Source organism: Dasypus novemcinctus, chromosome 17, assembly GCF_030445035.2.
Source record: "Dasypus novemcinctus isolate mDasNov1 chromosome 17, mDasNov1.1.hap2, whole genome shotgun sequence".
Lineage (NCBI taxonomy): Eukaryota > Metazoa > Chordata > Mammalia > Cingulata > Dasypodidae > Dasypus > Dasypus novemcinctus.
Window position 1 is genome coordinate 32,607,261 of NC_080689.1, and position 27,645 is coordinate 32,634,905.

Sequence of the window (27,645 nt, forward strand, 5' to 3'; positions counted from 1 at the left end):
GACTTCCTCAAAATTAAAGCCTTCTGCACCTCAAAGGAGTTTGTCAAGAAAGTAAAAAGGGAGCCCACACAGTGGGAGAAAATATTTGGCAATCATATATCTGATAAGAAACTTATAACTTGCATATATAAAGAACTCCTACATCTTGAAAATAAAAAGATAAACAATCCATTTAAAAAATGGGAAAAAGACTTAAACAGACACTTCTCCGAAGAAGAAATACAAATGGCAAGAAAGCACATGAAAAAATGTTCCAAATCTCTAGCTATCAGGGAAATGCAAATCAAAACTACAATGAGATACCATCTTACACCCATAAGATTGGCAGCTATGAAAAAAACAGAAGAATACAAGTGCTGGAGAGGATGCGAAGAAAGGGGAACACTCATCCACTGCTGGTGGGAATGCAGAAGGATCCAACCATTCTGGAGAACAGTATGGCGGTTTCTCAAAAAACTAGCCATAGATTTGCCATATGACCCAGCAATACCACTGCTGGGAATATACCCAGCAGAACTGAAAACAAAAACACAAACCAATATATGTACACCAATGTTCATAGCAGCATTGTTCACTATTGCCAAAAGTTGGAATCAACCCAAATGCCCATCAACAGACGAGTGGATCAATAAAATGTGGTATATACACACAATGGAATACTACTCGGCTGTAAGAACAAACACACTACAAACACATGTGATAACATGGATGAATCTTGAGAACCTTATGTTGAGTGAAGCAACCCAGACATTGAAGGACAAATACTACATGACCTCAATGATATGAAATAAACAAGCTGCCCTAGATAGCAAGAGACTGAACGATAGGCTTGCAGGAAATCGGAGGGTGGAGGAAGGATATGAGCCGATGTCTGCAGGGGTGGAATTTAAGACGAGATGGTGGTAAGTATGAACACAAAGAAGAGATAAAAGGGGGGCAAGGGGTTGCCTTTGCTTGGGGCTTTGCGGGTTTGAGGGTGGCTGGGGAGGGACGGGTGGGTAACGTTGCCCAAAAGTGGGGGGAGGGAGGGGTAGCATACGAACCAGGAGAGGGTCAGGTGTTGGTGGAGAGTAAAATGCCGAGAAAATCATATCAAAATATAATAAAGAGGGTTACCTGTTTAGAATGCTCGGAGGGGAGGGTCTGATGCAGGACGGGCTCCTGGGGAATGTCTAAATGCTCATTCTGCCAGAGTGGGTGACACCATGGGGTAGAAACCCAAGTAGTGAGAGTGGGGGTGGACCCACATCCTGGGGAGGACTAATGCCATCCAATAGAGGGAACTGTATCCCTCGAGAGAAAGGGTGGCTCCCAGGGCATTGGGGCAGTTGAGCAAGTTAGGCCCTGAACACTATTCCATCTATCTCTGGAAGTGGCTCCTCAGGAAACGGAGGTTGGCTATCACTGAGGGCACCAAGGTGGAAGGGAAAATGGACGTTAAATGTGTGGAACCAAAGTAAATGGGGGGTAAGAGAGGAGTTTCTTGAGAGTACACAAGGATGGATATAAAACATGTAATATTACACCATAACATATAGGAGATGACAGACTGATAATGTAAACCATAATGTAAAACATAGGATAACTAAAAATGTAAAGAACTGTGTATCCTAAAGTATGCACCATAATGTAAACACAGATGTCACCTTGTTAGAAAGCTAATGTCTCAGACTCTGTACATCACTTTAAGTAAATATGATATGAATAGGGCGTAAGAGTATCACTGTGGAAGGGAAAAGGTTTTCTGGTGGATGTGTGGGAGTGCTGTATATTATATATATACATTGCTGTGGTCTAGGACTCCTGTGAAGAAAAGCTGAATAATTAGGGGGGGGGGGGGAAAAAAAAAAAAAAGGGAAAAAAAATAGGATGTGGAATTTTTTCAAGTCAACATTCTTTATCTAAGTTCTTTATCTAACTTTATCCAAGTTCTTTATCTATCCTTTAAACTCATCGCTATATGCCATTCCCTAGTAAGGGACCATGACATTATATTGGGCTTCAAATTTCGGGGAGTTCTGGATCACAGAGTGTTTCAACAATGGCAATGGAGGGATACTGGTATGGGATACCAATGACAGGTGATATATGACTGACAGGGAGCTGTACAGAACATATGTCCAGGGTGCATGGTAATGTTTGGATATACTCATAGTGGCAACAATTAAAAACCACAGTAGGAGGGGTACTGGGTTCCTGGCCAGTGGTGCTCTGTCGTGGTCCCTAGGGGAGCAGCGACAGTCTCCCAGGTACAGTGGTGGGGACCGGGAGGGAGTGAGGGTTCAACAGTGAGCCCCTGATACTAATGACTATGCTTGTGAGCTGATAAACCCAAAATAATAACAAGGCCTAGAGCAACTTTGTGCCTGGGAATTTCCTTCTGTCAGCCTTCATGTTACTCAAATGTGGCCAGTCTCGAAGCCAAACTCAGCATGTAAATGCAATGCCTTCCCCCCAGCGTGGGACATGACACCCGGGGATGAGCCTCCCTGGCAACGAGGGACCACTATCAACTACCAACTGATGATGCAACTGGAAAATGACCTTATACGGAAGGTTCAATGCGGATCAGCAGAATATCCATGTCTACATAAAATACCATGACTTTAAAATGCTGTTTGACCTAAAGTAAGGGGGAAATGGAAAGGAGAAATGAGTTTATATGGCTACGAGTTTCTAAAAAAGAGTCTGGAGGCTGGCAGAAGGTTTGCCCTCATGCACAACTGAGCAGAGTCAGAGAGACAGATAAAGCAGATACAACCCCCAGATATTGGTTCCTTTGAGGGCTAAAGAGACCCATGGGAGTTATGGTCATGGCCGATGGGGTTAACTACCAGGGCAGATGGCCCCTCTTTGGAAATGGTGTTTATGTGTGATGAATCTGGACTCAGATGGGATCTCCCTTCATAAGACTTTCATGCTAATGTGCTGGAGGTGCAGTTAATGTTGGGGTTTAAGATATATTTAGGGGATTTGAATCTCTGGACTGACAATGTGATAGCCAGATCCTGAGCCTCAACAGACTCCAGCACCTACAATCTGATTTATTGGACTTACCACACTCAGCTAAGATGGAGGTGAAGAAGGACAACCACCACACCATGGAGCCTAGAGTGATTACAACTGAAAATGGGAGGATTGCATCCAGCATCCAGGTGGAATCTGAGCCTCCTCTTGACATAAAGGTGTAATGGACACAACCAATCCAATGTCCACATAGAAGAGGTGGCATTGGATTGGGAAAAGTGGACATAATGGACAAAGGGTATGGGGAAAGGCAGGAAGAGATGAGAGGTGGAGGCGTCTTCGGGACATGGAGCTGCCCTGGATGGTGCTTCAGAGGTAATCACCGGACATTGTAAATCCTCACAGGGCCTACATGATGGAATAGAGGAGAGTATGGGCCATGATGTGAACCAATGTATATGAGGTGCAGAGGTGCCCAAAGATGTACTTACCAAATCCAATGGATGTGTCATGATGATGGGAACGAGTGTTGTTGGGGGGGCGGAGAGGGGGGGTGGGGGGGTGGGGTTGAATGGGACCTCACATATATATTTTTAATGTAATATTATTACAAAGTCAATAAAAAATAAAAAAATTAAAAAAAAAAATAAATAAAAATAAAATTACTGAGAAAATTAGTAACACTAATATCCTATGCATTCATTTTTTAACTAAATTAATCTTAATGGCCTACAAATAGGTTAATTTAAACTAGTCCATACCTTACAGGAGAAGTTCCGACTTGGGATGTTTCTTGCTAACTGTGATATCTTGTGCTTATTCTGCAGACACTTGGTAAGGTGACATTTTCTCAACTTTATTCTATTGCAATAATGATCAGCGATGTTACAGTAATTCAAATGCTGTTTCTGCATGCATTTCCCAAGGTAAGGAATACTATACTTCAGAGCTTGGAGAAATAATTTGGTCTTCTGCTGCATGATATCAAAATTCCTGGTTTATGTTCCCATGGGGCTCTCAGCACATGAATGATTTCATAGGTATGATTATACAGTAGAGGGTACTTAGCATTTAAGATTGGCAGTTCTTACCCCTCCCCTTCAGGGCCAAGCACCTCTTATTTTATGAATAACTGCAGATAGCTGACAACTTAAGTTAAATAAATATGAAAACTTGTATAAGTTAAAGTTTTACTGAAATCATACGTCTTGATAGATGTGGAGATGTAAATATCTCAATTGTAAAGTGAATCCTATCAGGCTCAAATTATGCAGCATTCATTCTGGTACACATAAGGACAAACTAAAACAAAAAACAGAAAAAAAATCAAAATAAAAATTTGCAAAGTAGTACACAGACTTAATGGGGCACCTTAGGAACTTGGAGGGATTAAAAGACAAAACGGCTTTGCTCTTACATAATTCTGAATGTATCTTTGGAATGCAAGTGGAGGATAAACTGGAAAAAGTCTAATTACTTAATAAGGCAGGGGGGAGGGAGATTAATATTTGTTGAATGCTTGCAACCTGTCAGATGCGTTCACATACTTTGTCTAATTTAAACTTCCAAAGGACTTGATAAAGCAGCCATTATTATGCTCATTTTACAGCTGAGGAAATTATGGCTCTGGGAGGTTTAAGCAACTGCCCTAGATCACTGGCCATAATATAGCCCAGTGTGGTTTGGCTCCAAATCTGGGATAGAACTATTAGCCTTTAACGTTAAAAAGGGCATTTATTTCTTTAAAACAAAAACCAAAAACACTTCAGGATGCACAAATACAAAGAGAGACCACCTCACTTTTCTGCTGGGAAGCTGACTCTTTTCAACCGTTATAACTATTAAGTAATAAAGAGTTAGAGACCTGGGTTCTGGTCTTGGCTATTGCACTTACTACCTGTGTTTCTGGGCCTCAGCTTCTTCATTAGCACAACTGAAATAATGGCACAATTTATTTTATGGTGGTGGTGTCCTAAGAAAAAAATGCGACTTATTGTAAGACCTTAACACAGTGCCTGGCACGTAGTAACCACTCAATATAAGGTAGCTATATTAGGACAGGAATAATCTAAGTACGCTGCCCATTGTTGAATGTCATCATGGAATATTCCTTAAAATGCCTCTCGGTATCAAAGGTAGAATACTGCGTCAGATTTACCATAAATCTGATCCGCCCCCAACCTCCTCAAAAATTTACCTCCGTCTGTGTCGCAGTAAAATATCGGGCAGGAGGGGATGGGAAAGCGGCAGCCAAGACAATGGGGAAAAAGGTTCTGAATAAAGGGATTGCAAGGGCGCCGCAGCCTCGCAAAGCTAGGGATGGGGGGGAGAGGGGAGAGGAAAACAGGTGTTCCCAGGAGAACCTATTCATTTTCCCGCTGCAACTCTCCACACAAGCAATGAGACGACCTAAATGAAGAGGGAGTGGTACCAGGTGCCAGGAACTGAAGAGACAAGGGCCAAAATGCGAAGACCAGCGGACTAAGGGGTGGCTGGGTAAGGAGGAGGAAGAGGAGACAAAACACCCAAGTACTCCCCCATACGTACGTAAATTGAAAGAGTCAGCCCGGCTCTGGACACAGAAATGAGTGAAGGAAGCCCAGAAAACACGAAGCTCTCTGAAAGAAGCGCAGGTTTTACCACAGCCTCGTCCAGCCGAAGTATACGTTTGGCAGGCAGTAGAATGACAACCTATCCAGAGCGTCCCAGAGCCGGTTTGCAGCACGCCGGCCTACGTAACCGCAATCTAGCACATGCGCTAAGCAGATTTCGCCATCTTTATTGTGGTCTGAAATGGGTTTCCCCCCTCCCCCGCCCCTTCCTGGTTTCCTTAGACCCCAGAAGTAGGAGCCTTTTGGTTCCTTTATATTTTTCTGAGTTCTAGATTATGCAGAAGAAAAGAGAACAATGAGGGGCGCTGTCTCACCAGCTCCGCCGTAGCGCCCTCATCTCCCGGCTCGCCCTCACTCAAGATGGCCACCAGCAAAATGGTGCAATGATGAGATCATCGCTGCCTTGGTTGCCCAGGAGACGCGAATACCGGAAATGCGGCATTCGGGGAGGGCGCGCGCGTTGGGGCAGTGGGAGGGAGGCCAAGCGCACAGGTCCTAACAGGGAAGAAGTGGGCAGGTCCTGGCAGGGAAGAGTTGTGTCGGTGGTAGCTTCGAGTGTAAACGGCTCCAGCGGGATGGAGTCGCGTGCTGCGGATGCTGGGGCGGGCGAGGCTGAACGAGCCAAAGGCGGAGGTCCGGCACTTGGCGATTCGGCTCTGGGTCCCTCAGGCTCGGCGCCCTTGGCAGCCGCCCGGTGGAAACTTCTGCGGCAGGTAAGGGAGACCCCCTCTTTCCTTACCTTTGCTTTTGGCCACTCCCCTCGCAGGTGCTAGAGAGCGACCTAAGGGGCTGTCTCCCCCTTGGCAGCTCTGGTACTTTCTTCACAGTTTTGCTGGGAGCCGCCTGAGAAGCGGCCCTTTCCTTCACCTATGCCTTGGTTTCTTTCTTTTCAAACTCCCCTACCCTTTGAAAAAAAATCCTTACGAGAGAAAAGAGACCAACCGAAAGGGACGTAAGGGGTTGTATAGAGGGTGGAAGTAGCCATGGCTGAGTTCCTGGGAAACAGATCGAAATATAAAATCCCTGTCTATACATTTGCCTGCGTCTGGGGGACTTTGCCCATTGCTCCTCAGTCTGAAGAAGGGCCGCCGCTCCCTACCTCATACCACTCTTCTTTCCTGCTTCTGTTTTGCTGCCTCCCGGATCTCTCTTCTTGCTTCTAAACACCCAACCCAATTCTCGTTATCGACTGTGTATCTGCTCCCTCCGGCCCGAAGGCTCCTGGAGATCAGCGTGGTTGAAAGTGTTCGGACCCGTGACGTTGCACGGGTGCTGGGTTTCTTCCGTATAACGGGGCGAGGGGGAAGAAAGTAGGAACATGAATCTATCGCTCTCTGTCACTGTGAAAGTTAATTAAATGTTTATCTTATAGTATCAAGTGATCTGCGAGATTCTCGGTATCCAAGCTGGACTAGTCAGAGTAAGGGAGGTAGGATGTTTGTTTGAATGACTATCTTCTAGGATTTCAAAGTTGCCGCTGTTGCGGATAACTTCACTAGCGTGCAAGTTTAACGGAAATTTCTGAATTTTAATAACTGTATTGATGGAAACACACTGCTTGATGTGGTCTGTTTATTGTTTTTACACACCAGTGTTAAGCCTCTGCTTGAGGCTTCCTACTGAAAACTTTTCTCAAGAGCACACACTGCATTCCTTAAAAAAATTTTTTTTATTAGAGAAATTGTAGGTTTACAGAACAATCATGCATAAAATACGGGATTCCCATATACCACTCTATTATTAACACTTGCCTTGGTGTGGTACATTTGTTACAATTGAGGAAAGCACATTTTAATAATTGTGCTATTACCTATAGTCCATGGCTTAAAGAGGACTCACTATTTGTGTAGTGCAGTTTCAGGATTTGTTTTTTTTAAAGTTTTTATTCTATTACCATATATACAGCCTAAAATTTCATCTTTTAACTACATTCAGGTATATATTTCAATTCTGTTAATTATGTTCATAAGGTTGTGCTACCATCACCACGACCATTCATTGTCAAAACATTTTCATCCAGATAGGAATGCTGTACGTTTTAAGCCTTAACTCCCTATTCCCTATCCCTACCCCATCCTGTCTCATCCTCTAGTAACCTATATTCTAGATTCTGACTCTATGAGTTTATTATTTCTTTTTTTAAAATTTCTCTCCCCTTTTTTTCAAGGAGGTACCAGGATTGAACCCATGACCTCATACATGGGAAGCAGGCACTCAACCACTGAGCTACATCTGCTCTCCCACTATTTATTTCTGACAGTTGTATTTCAAGAAGCATTTTCCAGCCATTGCCACATTATTTGAGCTTGTGCTTTCAGTATTTTGGGGGTTCCTTTGTTTGCACTTGTCTGGAGTCAGCTCTGACATAGCTCAGAGTTAAGATCATTTCTTTGCTGATGTATTGACATTCTTTCCAGAGCTTTAGTGATCTAGTTTTGCTGTTACTGTTAAAATGGCTTTGTATATAGTAAAAATATATATTCTCATAGATCAAAGTGCTCAGGGACTGTCTATAGTGAAGTAAACATCGGAACAATTGGAATTGAATTATCAATGTAGTATATTAGGGCCTTAAATTAATCAAATTTCTTTTGCTGTTCTCTGACATTACTTCAGTAATTTTGAGTATAGTATAAACTCTAGTTGACCAGCACTTATTTACATTCTGAGTCTAAATCAGGACAAGGACAAGGGTCAGCTATGGTTGAGGTTGCCATTTAAATTCCCCACATGCTTTGGCATTCTAATGCTTTGGTATTCATGTCCCCTCTGCTTAAAGTCTCCTTATCTTCTTATGTACTTGGTGAATGACTGCTCATCCTTCAGACCTCCATTGCAATCTCCTCTACTGTATACAATGTAGCCCTTATCACAGTGTATTTTCATTTGATCAGAATCTCCCTTTCTTCCTGGAAAAAGATGATGTTTTATTAATCTCTACCCTCTGTACTAAGCACAAGGGTGGCTAGTTGGTTTTTATTTTTGTTTTTGTTTTTTTTAGATTTATTTTATTTATTTTGTCTGCTCTCTGTGTCCATTTGCTGCGTGTTCTTGTTTTTGTCTGCTTCTCTTGTTGTCAGCGGCACGGGACTCTGTCTCTTTTTGTTGCGTCATTTTGCTGTGTCAGCTCTCCCTGTGTGCGACGCCATTCCTGGGCAGGCTCACTTTTTTTTTGCACTGGGCAGCTCTCCTTATGGGGTGCACTTCTTGCGCATGGGGTCCCCTACGGCGGGGGGCACCCCAGCGGGCAGGGCACTCCTTGTGCGCATCAGCACTCCTTGCGCGCATCAGCCCTCCTTGCGCGCATCAGCACTGTGCATGGTCCAGCTCCACATGGGTCAAGGAGGCCCGGGGTTTGAACTGCGGACCTCCCATGTGGTAGGCAGATGCCCTATCCACTGAGCTAAGTCCGCTTCCCTGGCTAATTAGTTTTTAGTAAATATTGTTAAGTGTTGTGGAAAGCTTGAGAATATGTGGCCCATAGCACCTAGTTCTTTGTGTATGTATCACTAGATTATGTAGCCCATAGCACTTAGTTCTTTGGGTATTGTATCACTAGAACAGGGGTTCCTAACCTTTTTGTTCCATGGACTCCTTTGATAGTCGGGTGAAAACCACAGATCCCTTACTAAGTCCATACTGTACTGTGTATTGCTTAATAAGTATATCACACCCACACTAACACGTCCTTACAAGGATAATGTTTTTTGAATTTCATTTCAAGCTCATGGACTCCTTATTAAGAACCCCTGCACTATAGTAAGTGGCCCATAGCACCTAGTTCTTAGTGTATCGTATCAGTTAGCTATTGTTGAGTAAACAACAACCACAGCATTACATCTCCCTGCTTGGGTCATGGATTGAAACCCACTGGTTGTGGAAACTGACTTTGCTCTGTCTTTTTTTTTTAAAAGATTTATTTATTTTATTTAATTCTCCCCCCTCCCCCGGTTGTCTGTTCTCTGTGTCTATTTGCTGCGTCTTGTTTCTTTGTCCGCTTCTGTTGGCGTCAGCTGCACGGGAAGTGTGGGCGACGCCATTCCTGGGCAGGCTGCACTTTCTTTCGCGCTGGGCGGCTCTCCTTACGGGGGCACTCCTTGTGCGTGGGGCTCCCCTACGCGGGGGACACCCCTGCGTGGTGCGGCACTCCTTGTGCACATCAGCACTGCGCATGGGCCAGCTCCACACGGGTCAAGGAGACCCGGGGTTTTAACTGCGGACCTCCCATGTGGTAGACGGACGCCCTAACCACTGGGCCAAGTCCGTTTCCCTGTCTCTCTTCTATGTGAGTAAAATATTGTTCCATCCAGTGCTTTGTGAATTGTGCTTCTCTTGGTGACCCCCGATATCTGCAAATGGCGGAGTAGGGTGGTTTCCCTAGGATTGAGTTCCTGGTGGTAGTCATTGTTACTCTCTTGCTGCCCTCCATGAGGTAAGACTCTACCCCTGGAGGTGGTAATGGGTATATCTCTTTCTGATTGACAATGATTGTCTAATCTGCCACAGATATTAAACCTTTTGTATGCTCTTAGTAATTATATTTTAAATGAATGATCCTTCATATCTAAAATGCCTGCAGAAATGGAAAACTCTGAGAAACCTAAACAATATTAGATATATGTGATTCCCTCTCTCTTGTGGGCTGGCATTCATGCCTTCTGCTTCTGTATGCTTGTTTTCTCCCCCACCATTCTTTCCATTATTCCGTGGGGCTGATATCCCTTCAATACTTTCTATGCTTTGTAATTCATATTTTTGAGAGAGAATCTGGTTGACCCAGCTCATCATTTGGTACCAGGTGGCATGGTAAGTTGCTGACATTTGAGTCTAGTGCCCACTTTGATGAGATGAGGAAGATCTGGAAGGCTACGGATCAATATCAGTAGAGGCTATGGGTCTCATTACTTGAAGGCAAAGGTTGCCATTAGCAATTCCAGGCTTTCAACATCCATCTAGGTAGTGATCCAAAAGAAATAACACTTCTCCCAACATCCAAGTCTTTTCCTCTAAAGGACTCTTATAGGCCAAACTTGGACCAATTGCTCTGTCCAGGAGAATGGAGTACTTTGGTTAACCTGAGTCATCAGCCTACCCTGTGGCAGGGAAGACTCACACAGAGGGGTGGATGAAGGACAGATGACCATTACACACATATACAGATTCATTAACATCTAGATTTTATTTTATTTTTTATTTATTTCTCTCCCCTTCTCCCCAGTTGTCTGTTCTCTGTGTCTATTCACTGTGTGTTCTTCTGTGACTGCTTCTGTCCTTATCAGTGGCACTGGGAATCTGTGTTTCTCTTTGTTGTGTCATTTTGTTGTGTCAGCTCTCTGTGAACCGAGAGCCTCCAATATGGTAGAAAGGAGCTCATCTGATTGAGCCACAGCCGCTTCCCCATATAATTACTTTTTGCAATTTATTTATTACTGAATGACATGAGTGCAATATGGAAAATGACTTAGTGTTTTGAATTGAGGTTAAGCATTACTGAAGATTTATAAATATCTATGCAGTATTTTAGCACAGTGGGAAGAGAGCATTGACATCAGACACATCTAAGTTTCACTCCTAGGTCTACCACTTACTGTGTAGTTTTTTTTAAAGCATTGATATCTTTATGGAGTATACTTTTGCTTTAGCTTTATTCCTGACGTTTTTTTTTTTTTGTTGTTGTTGTTTTTATTTTTAAAGATTTATTTATTAATTCTCTCCCCTTCCCCCTGTTGTCTGCATTACCAGGCAGCATCGGGAAACTGCGTCTTTTTGTTGCGTCCTCTTGCTGTGTCAGCTCTCCATGTGCACGGTGCCACTTCTGGGTGGGCAGTGCTTTTTTCACACGGGGTGGCTCTCCTTGCAGGGCACACTCCTTGCACATGGGGCACTACACTCCTTGCATGTGGCAGCACTGTGCATGGGCCAGTTTACCACATGGGTTAAGAGGCTGTGGGGATCGAACCCTGGACACTCCATATGGTAGGCAAGTGCTCTGTCAGTTGAGCCACATCTGCTTCCCTTTTCCTGACTTTGTTTTACACCCCTACCTTTACTTTTCCCTTTTTCTTTCTCATCTGCTTTTGTGAAAATTAAATACGACAATATGTGCTATATGGAAAGTGTCTGGCTCAGTATCAATTAATAGTTGATTAAAAAGGCAGACAGAATACACACAGAGTTATCACCTATCCCTCCCAAAATCCCATTAAAATAATAAGCAAGGAGTAAAAACAGCAAAATCCAAAAGGACGAAGAGACTGGGAGGAGAAATGAGTGGTAATAAGTTTGGTAAGTTGGAGAAAACTGAAATCCAAGTGCCAGAAGTAGAGAAGTCAAGAAAAAACAAAGTCTTACCACAGACTCAGTAAAGACTCAATTACTGGAGGCTGTAGGTACTTAGGAAAGCCAGGATATAGGGAAGTAAGGGTAAACATAGAAGTATTGGTTTAAAATCTTTTAAAAGAGTAGCTAGGTTCCCTAAGTCCATCAGGAATACCAGGTAACTACCCTTTCTACCCACAGCAGAACTCTGAAATGTAATTTCTGAAGAAGATGAATCATAGAAGATCTGGTCTCAAATATCAAGCACAACTTAGAGTGGAGTAAGATTTTCCTCAGATTGATCAACAGCCCTCTCCTTCACTTGGCTCCCAAATCACAGGCAGCCAACCTTATATCTGCCAGACAGGAAATTACAGAATTTCTTTCTGAGGGTACTGGATAAAAAAAAAAAAGACCATTAGATACTGACATTTGAGATCCTCCAACAAAATGGTCAATTCCTGAAGAAATCACCCTCTGGTAAAGAAGACCTTCAAAATAATCAGGATGATCCCAAACCAGATGGGCCCTTAATTCTTAGAGCCCAAAAGGGATAGTTACCCTCTGAGAGAATCCCAGAGAAGTGAAGTAGGTGAACATAAAACAGAAGTCAATAAGCAAAAATAAACCCTACAGTTAGGGCTTTCTCCAGAGATCTCATAGAGAAGTAAGAAGCATTATGCCTATCCAGGTATCATGAGAGAGGGCAGGTAAAGGAGAATCAAACAAAGTGAAAAGGGAGACTATCTAAGATCCTGTATTCCTTCAACCGCAATGAAGAGAGGGAAGGAAAACAAGGAGAAGAGCTAGCATCTCTGTAAAGAGAAAGGACCCAGCATCTAAGCAGAGACAAAAAAAAAAAAAAAATCCCAATGAGGACTCAGTATAACCAGGAACAATCATAATGATGATAATAATAACTACAATTTATTATGAGCCTTTGATATGGCTGGCACTGAATTAACAACAACAGAAGCAGACAAAGAAGATGCAGCAAAATAGACACAGAGAACAGACAACCAGGGTGGGGGGTGGGAAGAGGAGAAAAATAAATAAATAAATCTTCTAAAAAAAAAAGTGGTACTTGATTAGGTTATATCTTTTTTTTTTAAGATTTATTTATTTTATTTATTTCTCCCATCTCTCCCCTGTCCGTCCCCCCCCCCCCCCCCCATGTGTTCCTCTGTGTCTGCTTCTATTCTCATTACGCGGCTTCAGGAACTGATCCTGGAACCTTCTGGAGTGGGAAAGAGGCGATCATTCTCTTGTGCCACCTCAGCCCCCTGATCTGCTGCGTCTCTTATTATCTCTCTTCTGTGTCTCTTTTTGTTGCATCATCTTGTTGCTCCAGCTTTCCACGTGGGCCAGGACTCTGCACAGGCCAGCACTGTGCGTGGGCCAGGTTGCCACATGGGCCAGCTTGCCTTCACCAGGAGGTCCTGGGCATCGAACACAAAAATAAATCTACTGTCAGAATTATAGTCTACAGAAGTATACCTTGCCTTTTGCCTTTTAGATCTCTACCAGTAAAGTTGATGCCTCTTCTTCCTCTAATGCTTATTAGAGAGTGAACACTAAGACCTCTGCTAAGGCTGCTGCAGAACATATGTTTTCAACTATACTTACCAGTAAAATTTGCAGAAGTGTGCTTACCACTATTGTTTGTCCTTCAAATATAATGTTAGTGCATCTGATTGGCTAAACCAAATCACATATGGAACTCTGGCTGCTAGGGACGCTGGGAGATGTAGTTTCTGGCTTTCCAGTTCTAAAATACAGGAAGGTACCTTAGGAGGAAGCTGGAACGGATGTTTGATGCTAGCCTACCATGATTACACAAACAGAGGTGTTAAGAATTCAGGGGAAGCAGATTTGGCTCAACTGATAGAGCATCTGCCTACCACATGGGAGGTCCAGGGTTCAAACCCAGGGCCTCCTGACCCTTGTGGTGAGCTGGCCCATGTGCAATGCTGAAGCGTCCAAGGAGTGCCATGCCACACAGGGATGTCTGCTGAATAGGGGGGCCCCACGTGCAAGGAGTGCACTCCATAAGGAGAGCTGCCCAGCACAAAAAAAGTGCAGCCTGCCCAGGAGTGGTGCTGCGCACATGGAGAGCTGATGCAGAAAGATGATGCAACAAAAAAAAAGTGCCACCAACAATAATATAAGTGGACACAGAAGATCACACAGCGAATGGACACAGAAAACAGACAAATGCGGAGGCGAGGGGAATAAATTTAAAAAAAAAAAAGAAGGAATTCAGGTTTTGGAGTCAGACTGTGGAACTGAACTGTGGCTTTACCTCTTACTACCTCTCTGATCTTGGGAAAATTACTTAACCTCCATGTGCTTTAGTTTCTTCTCCTGTACAATGAGAATCAATTACATAGGATTGTATGAGGATTTAATAAAGAGTTTGGGTAAGATTTGCATTAATTTTTACTTAGACATTTGGTGTTATTTGCTTGTGAGAAATTGGGGCTTGGAACTTTCTTTGAGGTAAGGTTTTATTTATGGATTCAATTTTTAAAAATAGTTTAGACCTATTCAGATTTTCTCTTCTTTCTTGTGTCACTTTTGGTGATTGTATTTTTCTAGGAATTTGTCTCTTTCATCTATGTTTTCAAAGTTATTTTTCATAATATCCACTAACTATCATTTAAAAATTTTTGTGGGATCTATAAGGATCTCCCTTTATCACATTTATTTATGCCTTCTCTTCCTCTTTTAATTAGTCTGATCAAGGGTTTATCAGTTTTATTGATTTCTTCAAAAAAACTTATTTTTGGTAGTGTTGTTCCTCCCTGCTATATGTTTGTTTGTTTTAAAGATTTATTTTATTTATTTCTCCCCACTCTCTCATTGTTTGCATTTGCTATGTGCTCATCTTCCTTTTAGGAGGTATCAGAAACTGAACCCAGGACATCCCATGTGGGAGAGAGGCACCTAATCTCTGGAACCACCTCCTCTCCCTGCTTTGTTGTGTGTCTCATGTTTTTCTTCTTTGTGCCTCTTGTTGTGTCATCTTGTTGTGCCAGTCTGTCATGTCGGCCCCCTGTCTTGCTCTTCTTCTTCAGTGTGGGAACTGAACCTGGGACATTTTTTACAGTAATGTTGAGCTTATCAATTTTTGACCTTTCAGTAAATCTCCCTATAAACATGAATTGAACTACATTTAATACATTTTGAAATACATTTCTATTATCATTCAGTTCAAAATACTTTGTTTTCCATTGTTTTCTTTTTTGTTCAGAATTTGTATTCAGAATTAGAAGTGTATTGCTAATTCCCAAATATATTTAACTTTTTAGATATCTTTTTTTAAAGATTTATTTATTTTATTTACCCCCCCCCCCCCACAGTTATCTGCTCTCTGTCCATTCGCTGTGTGTTCTCTGTGACCACTTCTGTCCTTATCAGCTGCACCGGGAATCTGTGTTTCTTTTTGTTGCGTCATTTTGTTGTGTCAGCTCTCTCTGTGTGTGGCACCATTCTTGGGCAGGCTGCACTTTCTTTCACACTGGGCAACTCTCCTTACAGGGTGCACTCCTTGCGTTTGGGGCTTCCCAGGAAGCAAGATTTTTAATCCTAAAACTCGGGAAGTCCCTGGAAAGTTGGAATGGGTTAGTTACTTTAATTCTAGACTTCCTATTTCATTCTTTCTCAAATCTGCAATGCCTTTTTACTTTTTTAAAAAAAATCTGTTCCCAGTTCTCTGTCAAAATTCTCTCATTCAGAATTCTCAAACTTGCCTTTTAGCTCTATAAGTGTAATAAAGATAGCTGTTTTTAAAATTGATAACTTTAAAATGTGGGACACATATGGGTCAGTTTCTATAGACTATTATTTCTGCAGATTCTTATTTATCTTATCTTCTAAAAAATTACTTTGGTTGTTTTGTTTGTGAATTAGAGAGTGATTTGAAATAGTATTTGTAGAAGTAGTTAAAGGCCTAGGATGAGTTTGCTTTTAACTAGGCATTTGGGAATATTAGCAATCTGTGGTCTGTATTATCTAATCTGTGATCATTGGAAATAGAAGTCCCTTTACCACTTAAATTTTGAACCCTTATTTTATGATGTTTATATACTCTAACCACAATATTTGGTTTTATTTCAAAGGTTCTGAAGCAAAACCACCTGGATGATTGTCTGCAACGCGTATCTGTAAGAAGATTTGAATCATTTAATCTGTTTTCAGTAACAGAAGCCAAAAAAAGGGAAACAGAAGAGGAGGTTGGTGCATGGGTCCAGTGTACAAGTGTCTTCTATCCTGAATACAGTATCTACTTAAGGTAACCATCATTCTAGTTAAGATGTTTAGAAGTATTTTTCTCTTGTAGAAGAAAAATAATTTAATCAGAATATTGTTAGTCATTTTATTGAGTTTATAGTCAATCTTTATCAGAATTTAGTTTTACAACTTTGTGTTAGCAAATCCTGTGTTTTTTAACTGGGTCTTGCTGTATTAGTCAGAATTAAAGAAAAAAATTATCTAATATAGTGGCATTTGAGGATAAAGTGGTTTGCAAATGAAAGAATTCATTTAATCATTCTCTTATTTGATTATGACGCAAAATCAAGTTCTTTTTGAGGCAAAGAACACAAAGTGAAACAAGATTTTTCCACACTACTCTTCAAGTAGTAGTTACCTGAAATACCAAGCTGTGGTATGTTTTTCATTCATGTTTTGTCACTTTCAGAATAAAACCTTAAGAATAGCAGGAGAAAATTCAGCTGAAAACATTGATATTTAAGAAGCACACAGACTGTTCTGGCTTTAAAAATTATTAGAAAAGAGGTAAGAGGGTTGCAGACTGCAAGAACAAGATACCACCTTTACTGAATTAATTTTCTCTCATTGTTATATTCTAGCATGGTGCAATATTACTGTAGGTGTTTGATTTTATAAAATCTGCCTTTTCTGACAGGATTTCACATTTTGAAAGGAAGGGAGGAGCAGATTTACTGTAAGAAGAGCAAGGAACATATTTTAAATGGAAATGTGAGTGAATGAAATTTCAGTGAGGCTCAGTATAATTTTAAGAAAATAATTTTCACAAAGGATGTCTATAAATATATTGCTTGAACTATTAGTTTAAAATATCTAAGCTTTAAAGACACCATAATCACTAAAAATTTGGGATTTGGATAAAAGTTGTTTAAGGTAGGCAGGAAAGAGCAATTAGGATCTGGTTTCATAATATTTTTTTATTGAAAGTGCTAAAGAGAAGGTAAAAACTTAAGAGATTTGTGAACTTGCCTATAAATTCATTATGAGATTCCAATTAGAATATCATAGCTGCCTTTCATTCTAATGGAGGTAATCAGTTTGGCTCTTGGTTAGGAAGAAAAGAAAAAAAGCATTATATGCATACTATATGCTAGGTTCTTTGATAACACTATTTCATGTTATCCTTGTAACAATTCTGTGATACAGGAATGAAGATGATTAAACAGTTGGAAGATTTCTCTTTAATTTATGGGGAAATTAAAGAGAAGGAAAACCAGAATGACCCAGTAGGGGTCATCAGGTATGAAGTTCTGAAACATATTTTCTGTATGTCGACAATAAAGTGTAAATTGTAGCAAGAATAACTTCCTGATGTCTGTAAGTCCTAGTAAGGGTTACCCAGGTTGAATATGAAATCTATTCTTAAGCTCTTTAAAAATATGGATTGGTTATCCACATGGTGGAGATGATTTTGGTGTAGCATTATCTCAAGCCCAGGCTATAGAGTAAACTGAGACTCCTCTCCAGAAGCATGGTTCTTTGTGATATATTCATTTTTGAAATAATAGATAAAAGTGTTTGTATAAATAAGACACTGACTCAATTTATGGAGAGTCAAGTGACTAAGTTAAAATTTTGGCCTCAATGGCTGCTAAGAATTTTTCCTTTTTTTTTCAAATTAGTTAGTATCTGTCAGGGATCAAATAATGTCCTCTACAAAAGGCATGGTCTTGTGAGTGCAAACCTTTGAAAATATTATTATTAAAAGTTAAAATGTGCCCAGACTAAATTAGGATGGACCTTAATCCAATATGGCTGAAGTCCTTAAAAACAAAGGATATTGGACACAAAAGGAGAAGCCACGGGGAACAGCAGAAGCTGGAAGTCAATGGGACCCAGAAGAGAAAGGAAAAGATGTTACTATGGGCATTGCTATGTGACAGAGAAGCCAGAGAACCCAGAGGTTGCTGGCCAGCCAAAAAATACCAATCCCAGGAGAAAGGAAGTCTGCTAGCCTCTGAAACCTAGAGTCAAAAACTTTCTGTTGTTAAGCCAAACCATTGTATGGTATTTTTTTTAGCAGCTAGGAAACTAAAACAGCATCTCTCCACGTTAATAGTGCAAAATAGAATTCTAGAGCTGAAAATGATCTTAGAAAAAATAATAATCATAATAACAATAATGGCAGACAGGGAAGTGGACTTGGCCCAGCGGATAGGGAGTCCGCCTACCACATGGGAGGTCCGTGGTTCAAACCCCAGGCCTCTTTGACCCTTGTGGAGCTGGCCCATGCACAGTGCTGATGCACGCAGGGAGTGCCCTGCCATGCAGGGGTGTCCCCGCGTAAGGGAGCCCCACACGCAAGGAGTGCGCCCTGTCAGGAGAGCTGCCCAGTGCGAAAGAAAGTGCAGCCTGCCCAGGAATGGTGCCGCACACACGGAGAGCTGACACAACAAGATGATGCAACAAAAAGAAACACAGATTCCCAGTGCTGCTGATAAGGTTAGAAGCGGTCACAGAAGAACACACAGTGAATGGACAGAGAGCAGTCAACTCGGGGGGGGGGGGAGGGGAGAGAAATAAAAAAATAATGGCAGACATTTGAGTCCTATGTAATAAGCACTGTTGTGGGTGGTTTACATGTATTAGCATATTTAATCCTCACAACACCTTTATGAGGTAAATACTATTATCCTCATTTTACCTATGAGGAAAGTGAAACATAGAGAAAGTTAAGGTCACACAGCCTGCAAATGATTGTACCTGTTTTCAAACCTAGGTGGTCTGGTTCCACAATCTGTACCTTTTTTTTTTTCAAGTTTTAGTTTGAAATAATTATCGGCTCACAGGAAATTGCAAAAATAGAAGTTCCATGTACTCTTCACCCAGCTATCCCCATTGGTAACATGTTATATAATGACAGTCACAGCCTACACTTTTACCTTTGACACTATTCTGCCTAATCATATATCCATTCATTCATTTCACAGATGAAGGAATTGAGGCATAATTTCCTCCTTGATTAATCTAAACATTCCATTTGTTTTTCCTCCATAATCTTGTTACAGCAAAGGAAATTGCTGAAATTATTGAATTTGTTTAGATAGGGGAGAGTTTCTGCCAGGAACAGTTCATTTCATTCCATTCCTGGAATCACATTGATTTCTTGCATGTTTTCCACTTTTGCTTGTTATCTGTTATCTGTCCAGTTTGGATCTCCATTCTTGTTCCTTTAATATCTCATATCAGTTCTTTTCTCAGCATGTTTCCACGTCATTTCTTTAGTTACCTTTATCTATTTTCTTCAGTAGTGTTTGAGCTGAGAGCATTCTAAAGTTCTTTTTTAATAACTTGGAACAGCTGAAAGGAACAGTTGGGAAAGTAGTTTTGAAATAGAGTACCATCAATGTCATCTATGTTTTTTAAAGCTGTTAAAGCAACTTTATGGAATGATTAAAAAAGAGTGATGAATAGTTATAGATAAAATCAATTGATAAATATTTAAATAGTACCTCCTTTATAGATAGAAAAAAATATGACTTACTATCCTCAAGATAAATTCATGGAAATTTAAATAATTAAATAAGAAGGAAAGATAATCTATTTCAAGAACTCTGGCCTGCTTGTGCATAATTAATTTCCAGATAAGTGGAGGACTTCACATGTATTAGTTTAGACACAGGAGTGACTTTTGAAAGGACTTGAGGAGCAAGAGCTTAAATTGGACCTGGAAGTATTCAAAAATCTGGGAGAAAAGGAGAAGTCATTCTATATGAGAACAGAGGCACTAGAAAATATATGGGGTAAGAAAGTGGAAGGCAGGACCAACAGAGGCTAGTGAAAAGGCATCACAATCTCTCAGAGGAGCGATGATTATTAGTGCATGTCTATGATAACCTGCTTAAGGATTCTAGCCAAGGACTGAGCATTAGGTAGGAGATGGGTTCTTCACAGATCATAAATATAAACCCTGTTTTCACTTGCTCAGTTTTTACTACCTAAGATCACCTGCCACAACTCAACAGAGGTGATACACATGTGGTGATCAATACTTACCAATACTTGTTAGTTTTGTCCATCTGAAACTTTCTGAACATTTTTATTTCTGTCCCTTTAAAGTTTTTTAGGCTTGAAACAAATACTTTGAGAGGGTAAATAACCAGATATTTATTAATTCAAAATACATAGTTATATCTTTTATATATCTATATATCTTATATATATGCAAACAGTGGCCTAAATTAAAACTGTGACCATTATTTTCTTTCAGCCTTACATGATGATACTTAAAATGAAAAAATGAAGAATTTCCCTTAGTGATTTTTTATCAGAAGTAAAAGTCTGGAGAGTGTAAAAGTTAGATATAAATTCCCTAGGATTTGTAGTCTTTTCTGTATACTTGAGTGTGGTTGACTCTTTGTTCTACAGTGAGTATTGAGAGTTACGAAGTTAAAATCCAGGGTTTGACTCCTAATTTATTCGTTGGTAAAGTCTTTATCTTCCTGGTCATAAGTATTAGGAGTTTAGAACTTTATAGAAGAGACTCATAGATGTGTGTTTGGAAAACTAAGGCATACTAGGAGATCTTTTTTTTTTTTCGGTGGCACTGGGGTTTATCGAGCTGTGCCTTAGTACAGGTGCTGGGGTTTGTCCATGGTGTTGTTGATGTATAAAGCTCGGATATTTCTCCTAATTCTTCTTGAGCAGTGACACCAGGAAGTTGACAGCCAGGTGGATGTTGTACATAGCTCATCATCTGTCATCGTCACATGGCCAACCACCGCAGCTAGACACAGCCACTTCTTCATCTGGAACTCGACTGTGTACTTCACTTCATCAATTTTGACCACCATGTTCTCATTGTGGGTCAGCAGAGAAGGAAACTTGCCAGGCTTATTCAGCCCTGGGCCAAGGATTCGTGGAATCTACTTAATCAGGGACTCAGGCCAAAAAAGGCATCATACTTCCTTGCTAGTTTTCACCAGCTTTTTATTCTTGTTGAGTTTCTTTAGAGCTTTGATGTCTGTATGGGGCATCTCCACTGCCTTGGCTTCATTGCAGTGCTGCTGGTCTCCTGGGACACACACAGAGAACTTTGGGTGGTTAAGTAGACTGGAGCCTGATGGTGCCCAAGAAACATTTGTTCTTCTGAGGGTCATGGTTCTTGAAGCTGATCTGCAGCTCTGTGGTTTCCAAAAACTTCTGGCGCTTGTGCTGATTCCTGTGCAGGACTTCCCACACTGTCTGGTAGAGGGTGTCACAACACACTTTGCTTCTCATGGTGCTCGGTCTCGCAGTAGCTGGAAAAGACCAGGAGATGTTTAAATCTTTTTAAAAACATTTTCTCACCCTGTCTTATAAGTTTCAATTTGTTATTTTATAGAGTTTCATATATAGATACTAGAAATTGTTCCCTGGCCCTCAAATCTCAACTTAATTTTAGTGCAGCACGTATTTGTCTGTTATTAGGAGCTTTAAAAGAAGTATCTGAGTTATTCATTTAAAAATACATGAATGTCTTTGATAAAGACAAAGCTGAGAGGCCTGAACTATCTTCCTTTCTTTGTATATGACTCTTGTGGCTATGGCAATTACTGAATTAGAAGACTGGCCCTCTTGACTTTCGGTTTGTCCTCAGGCCTTAGAATGGGCAAAAAGTGAAGAATAACTGTCTTTAACTGTGGTGCATCTTTCTAGTACAACAAATGCACTATATGCTTATAAACTAGATATATGGCAGATTCTCTTTATATGTGTGGTATATCATAGGTGCATGATTAGAGCTTGACAAGGCTGGCATCTGAGACAAATATGAATACCGAATTTATATTTAAAAGTTTAGTTTTACTAGTAGTGATATTTAACAACGTTAGTATTAAAACAAGTTTTATTCTCTTGGGTTTTATCTTATATTTTAGAAGGAACTATATAGGACCTTTAAAAAATGATCCAGTGTCTGTAGAAAATTAAAAGATGTCCATTAGCCATGTTTTCATGCAATTTAAATTTCATATATATATGTTCAGGTGTAACTTAATTTCTAATTTGTATTTACACCCTAATCAGGATGTAGTTTGCTTACATATAAATATGCTGAAAGTTTCAATTTACTGTTCCCTGGAACATTTTTCAGATTTTCACATATTACTGATTGCATATACCTGGTAGATATAACTGGGAATATATATATGTGTGTGTGTATGTATATATATATATATATATATGTATGTATGTATATATATACATATTTCTTTAGTTAGATATAAGCCTGGAAAAAAACTGCTGCAGCCATTTATTTTTGAAAGAACTCCAAAACAAGTTGCATCTAGGACCAAGTTTTTAAAGACCTCCCTTTCGAAAAGTCCTCTTCTTTGTGCTTCTGCTGCCTTCTAGAGTCCATTCCATCCTCTGGCTTTTTTATGTTTGCACCAGTTTTCTTTATAATTGAGATAAAATTAACCATTTTAACTATTTTAAAGTGTTCATTTGAGTGTTGTTTTTTTTTTAGTATACTCAAACATTGTATGACCGTCGCCACTAATTTCAGAATAGTTTCATCACCCCCAAAAAATAACCTATACTAATTAGCAGTTACTCCCCACTTTCCTCCTACCTCCCAGCCCCTGACAACCACTAATTTACTTTCTGTCTCTATGACTTGCTTATTCTGGAGAGTATAAATGGAATTATATGATATATGGCCTTTTATGTCTGGCTTCTTTCACTTAGCATAGTGTTTTTAAGGTTCATCCATGTTGTGGCATGTTTCAGTACTTCATTCTTTTTTTAATGGCTGAATAATATTTTACTGTATAGATATACCATACCTTGTTTATCCATTCATCCACTGATGGGCATATGGGGTGTTTCTACTTTTATGGCAATTATGAATGATGCTATGAATGTGTGTACAATTTTTTGTGTGAATGGATGTTTTCAGTTTGCTTAGGTACATAGACATATCTAGGAGCAGGATTACTGCATCATGTGGTAACTCTATGTTTAACTTTTTGAGGAGCTGCCAAACTATTTTCCATAGTTGCACTATTTTACATTCCTACCAGCAATGTGTAACGTTTCTCATTTCTCACCAATACTTGCTGTTTCCCATTTTTAAAAAAATTATCGCCATCCTACTGTGTATGAAATAGTATCTTGTTGTGATTTTGATTTGCATTTTCATAGTCACTAATGATGTTGAGCACCTTTTCATGTGTGTATTGGCCGTTGTATGTCTCCTTTAGAGAAATGTCTTTTCAAATCCTTTGCCCAATTTTAATTGGGTTGTTTCTTTTTTGTTGTTGAGTTGTGAAAGTTCTTTATACATTCTGGTACTAGATGCTTATCATGATTTATGATAGGTAAATATTTTCTCCCATCCTGTAGGTAAGTTATCTTTTTACTTTTTTGTTAGTGTCCTTTAATAAATGAAAGTTTTAAAATGTGATAAAGTCCATTTTATCTATTTTTTATTCTTTTCTTGCTAGTGCATTTGCTGTTATATTTAACTCTAGCTTACTTTTAACCTCTAGTTTCAATTTCTTTATACCTTAGGCTTCACATTTGTCCTCTAGTAGTATGACAGTTGGAATTCCACGAATCCCAAAACAAAACAAAACAAAACAAAATGCTGTGTTCTTAAACTGATCTATTACTGTGGGTGTGATACCCTTTGATTGCATCAGATTCACTTTTTTTTTTTAATGCATTGTACCTTTTTTCTTTTTTCTTTAAAGATTTTTTAAAATTTATATCTCTTCCCTTCCCCCACCCCCCCCACCAGTTGTCTGCTCTCTGTGTCCATTCACTGTGTGTTCTCCTGTGATGCTTCTATCCTTATCAGCGGCACCGGGAATCTGTGTTTCTTTTTGTTGCGTCATCTTGTTGTGTCAGCTCTCTGTGTGTGCGGCGCCATTCTTGGGTGGGCTGCACTTTCTTTCGCACTGGGTGACTCTCCTTTTGGGACACACTCCTTGTGCATGGGGCTCCCCTATGTAGGGGACACCCTTGCGTGGCAGGGCACTCCTTGCGTGCATCAGCACTGCGCATGGGCCAGCTCCACATGGGTCAGGGAGGCCTGGGGTTTGAACTGCGGACCTCCCATGTGGTAGGTGGACTCCCTATCCACTGGGCCAAGTCCGCTTCCCCAGATTCACTTTATTTATTTATTTTCTGCTTGTTGGAAGCAGGATACTTTTTTTTTTTTTCAAATTCTACTCAATTTATTCATTTTTAAAAAAATATTACATTCAAAAAATATGAGGTCCCCATTTACCTCCACCGCCCCCACCCCACCACTCCCCCCACAGTAACACTCTCCCGCATCATCATGACACATCCATTGCATCTGGTGAGTACATCTCTGGGCATCGCTGCACCCCATGTCCTGTGGTCCACACCATAGCCCACACTCTCCCACTTTCCATCCAGTGGGCCATGGGAGGACATACAATGTCCGGCAGTTGTCCCTGGAGTACCACCCAGGACAACAGATTCACTTTAGACCACTTGATTAGCTTGCCTTTGATTGGACTATGTCAGTTAGGTGTGAATCAGGCTGAGTCTCTACCCTTTTGATAGGTCTTTTATAAATGGAGACACAGAAAGGAAGCTACCTTTTTAAAAAAACTTTATATTATATGTTTAAAAATTGAAAATATAAACAGTAATTAAAAAATAAAAAGAAATTACAGTTGAATAAAAGCATATACTTCTCAATTAAATGTACTGGGTACATATAAATTTTTCTTTGAATCTTATGTTACACAGTATATTTGGTTCATAGTAATGTAGTCATACAGTATTTGTCCTTTTGTGTCTGGCTTGGGAAGCTACTATTTTTTTTTTTAAAGATTTACTTTTATATATTTCTCCCGGCCCCCCCCCCACCCCCCCGTTGTCTGTGCTCTGTGTCCTTTTGCTGTGTGTTCTTCTGTGACAACTTGCATTCTTGTCAGGTGGCACTGGGAATCTGTCTCTTTTTTGTTGCGTCATTTCACTGCGTCTGCTCTCTGTGTGTGTGGCGCCACTCCTGGGCGGGCTGTGCTTTTTTCGCGCAGGGCGGCTCTCCTTGCAGGGCACACTCCTTGCACATGGGGCACCCCATGGGGGGGGCACCCCTGTGTAGCATGGCACTCCGGGCATGCTTGTGGGCCAGCTTACCACACGGGCCAAGAGGCCCGCCCTGGGTATTGAACCCTGGACCTCCTATGTGGTAGGCAGACACTCTACCAGTTGAACCACATCCGCTTCCCAGAAGCTATTATTTTTGACCCTGCAATGTGGGAGAGGACTCAAAAATTGCTAGCAGCCAAAGCTTAAGCATGAAGCCTCCAAGAGGCAGGGCTCACACAGTAGCACAAGGCTGAAGAGGTGAACCATATGCCTGATATCTTATGGCTGAACTTGGGGAGAAAGTGGAGTAGCTGAGACTGAGAGAGTAAGCCTGGTAAAAGATAAGCCCTATGCCGGGTTGCCCACAGCTGAGATCTAGGAGACAGTATATTTTGGAGGGGAAGGCAGGAACCTCAGCAGAGATTGGCAGACATCTTGCTTTACCATGTGGCAGGACCCCAGAAGCACCAATAGCTGACTTTGGTGGGAAAGCATCTCAGCTGTTCCCCTGAATTGGACATTTCATAGCCTTGGAACTGTAAGTTTTTACTCCTAGTAAATTTCCTATGATAAAAGCCAACACATTTCTGGTCCTTCGCATTGGCAGTCCTCTGGCAAACTAAGACAAGTAGCCTTTTTTTTTCTTCCTCTGCAAATAATCTTCTGCCCCAATGACTTGCTCTTTAGTCCTTTCTCCACAGGCCACTCTTAGGAATAAACTCAAACACCCTCAATTCTCAATTCTAGGATAGCTTTAAGTGCTTATGAAAAAAGTTTGGTTGGCCCTGGGGAGAAGAATTTGGCTTTTGGTAATTACAGTCTTGGGAAACAACTTAAAATTTTGGAGTTTAAGAGAAAGATGGGGGGGGAACGGACTTTGGCCCAGTGGTTAGGGCGTCCGTCTACCATATGGGAGGTCCGCGGTTCAAACCCCGGGCCTCCTTGACCCGTGTGGAACTGGCCATGCGCAGTGCTGATGCGCGCAAGGAGTGCCGTGCCACTCAAGGGTGTCCCCCGCGTGGGGGAGCCCCCCGCGCAAGGAGTGCGCCCGTGAGGAAAAGCCGCCCAGCGTGAAAAGAAAGAGCAGCCTGCCCAGGAATGGCGCCGCCCACACTTCCCGTGCCGCTGACGACAACAGAAGCGGACAAAGAAACAAGACGCAGCAAAAAGACACAGAGAACAGACAACCAGGGGAGGGGGGGAAATTAAATAAATAAATAAATCTTTAAAAAAAAAAAAAAAAAAGAGAAAGATGGGGTTAACTTTTTATACACTAGGTACGTTGGCAAAAAACTTCATTGTCATGTAACATTAATTACCAGTGACATGCCAAGAGTCAACTGTGTAAGGTTTTAAGTTTGAAATTTCCCTTCCTTGTAGGCATTACTTTCTAACCACATAATCCAGGCAGGACCTAGGCAAACAGTTGAAAGATTGAGGTAGACAAAATCTTATAGAGTTGACAATTGGATAAAGTAGGTAACCCAGTGAACAAAGAACAGTCCTTGAGTCTGGAACTAATGGGAGGCAACTTGAAATCAAGTAATCAACCTGAATCTTTACCACATTGCATTCATGACAATTTTTCTATAATTGACACTAGTTTTTATACTATTAGAGACAATGATTGTTGATTCTTTCATGAGATACCATCTTTTAGGCTTCTCGTACTTCATAGATAATCAATTTTCAGTTTTGTAATTATTCCAAAGATATGGATTAACTTTTGTTTCTCTACTTTCTACCCCATTTAAAAATGTCATAGGGAATACTTTCTGGTTCTTTGCTTTAGGACCACTGCTTTTCAAGATTGGCAAGGTCTGCTTCAATGATAACTCTGAAAATCACTTTTTAGGGAAGTGGATGTAGCTAAAAAAAGCAGAGCATCTGCCTACAATATGGAGGGTCCAGGGTTCAATCCCCAGGGCTTCCTGATCCGTGTGGTGAGCTGGCCCACAGCAGTGCCCCTGCCATGTGCAAGGAGTGCTGTGCCACGCAGGGGTGTCCTTGTGTAGGGAAACCCCACACACAAGGAATGTGCCCTGCAAAGGAGAGCCACTCTGCATGAAAAAAGCACAGCCCACCCAGGAGTGGTGACGCACACACAGAGAGCTGACACAGCAAGATGATACAACAAAAAAGAGAAACAGTTTCCCAGTGCAGGATAATGCAAATAGACGCAGAAGAATACACAGCGAATGGACACAGAGAGCAGACAACAGCGGGGTGGGGCGGGGGAATAAATGAAAAGAAATCTTAAAAAAATATTTTTTCAAAAAAATGAAAATCACTTTTTAAATCTTGAATAGTACTTTTAACTTTTTAACATAATTTCCATTTATATTTTCCCAGTTTCTATTTTCTAGGAAATATTTAACTTTTTGCAAAATATGCTCACCTT

General features: G+C 40.8%; 2 protein-coding genes and 1 pseudogene across 11 annotated transcripts in view; 1 reads left to right on the plus strand and 2 right to left on the minus strand.

The window, feature by feature from the left end:
- PREPL (prolyl endopeptidase like) overlaps positions 1 to 6,992 on the minus strand; it is a 76,980-nt gene extending 69,988 nt beyond the window's left edge. Inside the window, exons 1-2 of one of the 10 annotated variants that reach the window (XM_058278487.2) lie at positions 5,515 to 5,959; positions 3,729 to 3,828 (exon numbers count right to left, since the gene is read on the minus strand). Coding sequence is in view for 2 of the 10 variants with exons in the window: in XM_023588097.3 (XP_023443865.1) it covers positions 3,729 to 3,947 (219 nt within the window). In the remaining 8 variants the exon portion in view is untranslated. Of the gene's footprint in view, positions 1 to 3,728; positions 4,270 to 5,514; positions 6,152 to 6,678 lie in introns of those variants that run through there. The other 9 variants (XM_023588097.3, XM_058278486.2, XM_071208799.1 and 6 more) reach the window with 9 other exon arrangements.
- The window catches only part of CAMKMT (calmodulin-lysine N-methyltransferase), a 444,428-nt gene continuing 422,730 nt past the window's right edge, over positions 5,948 to 27,645 (plus strand). Inside the window, exons 1-2 of the mRNA XM_004447315.4 lie at positions 5,948 to 6,292; positions 16,019 to 16,191. Coding sequence (XP_004447372.3) covers positions 5,963 to 6,292; positions 16,019 to 16,191 — 503 coding nt within the window. The 5' untranslated portion in view covers positions 5,948 to 5,962. The remainder of the gene's footprint in view (positions 6,293 to 16,018; positions 16,192 to 27,645) is intronic.
- On the minus strand, positions 20,759 to 21,410 carry LOC101441770 (large ribosomal subunit protein uL1 pseudogene; annotated as a pseudogene).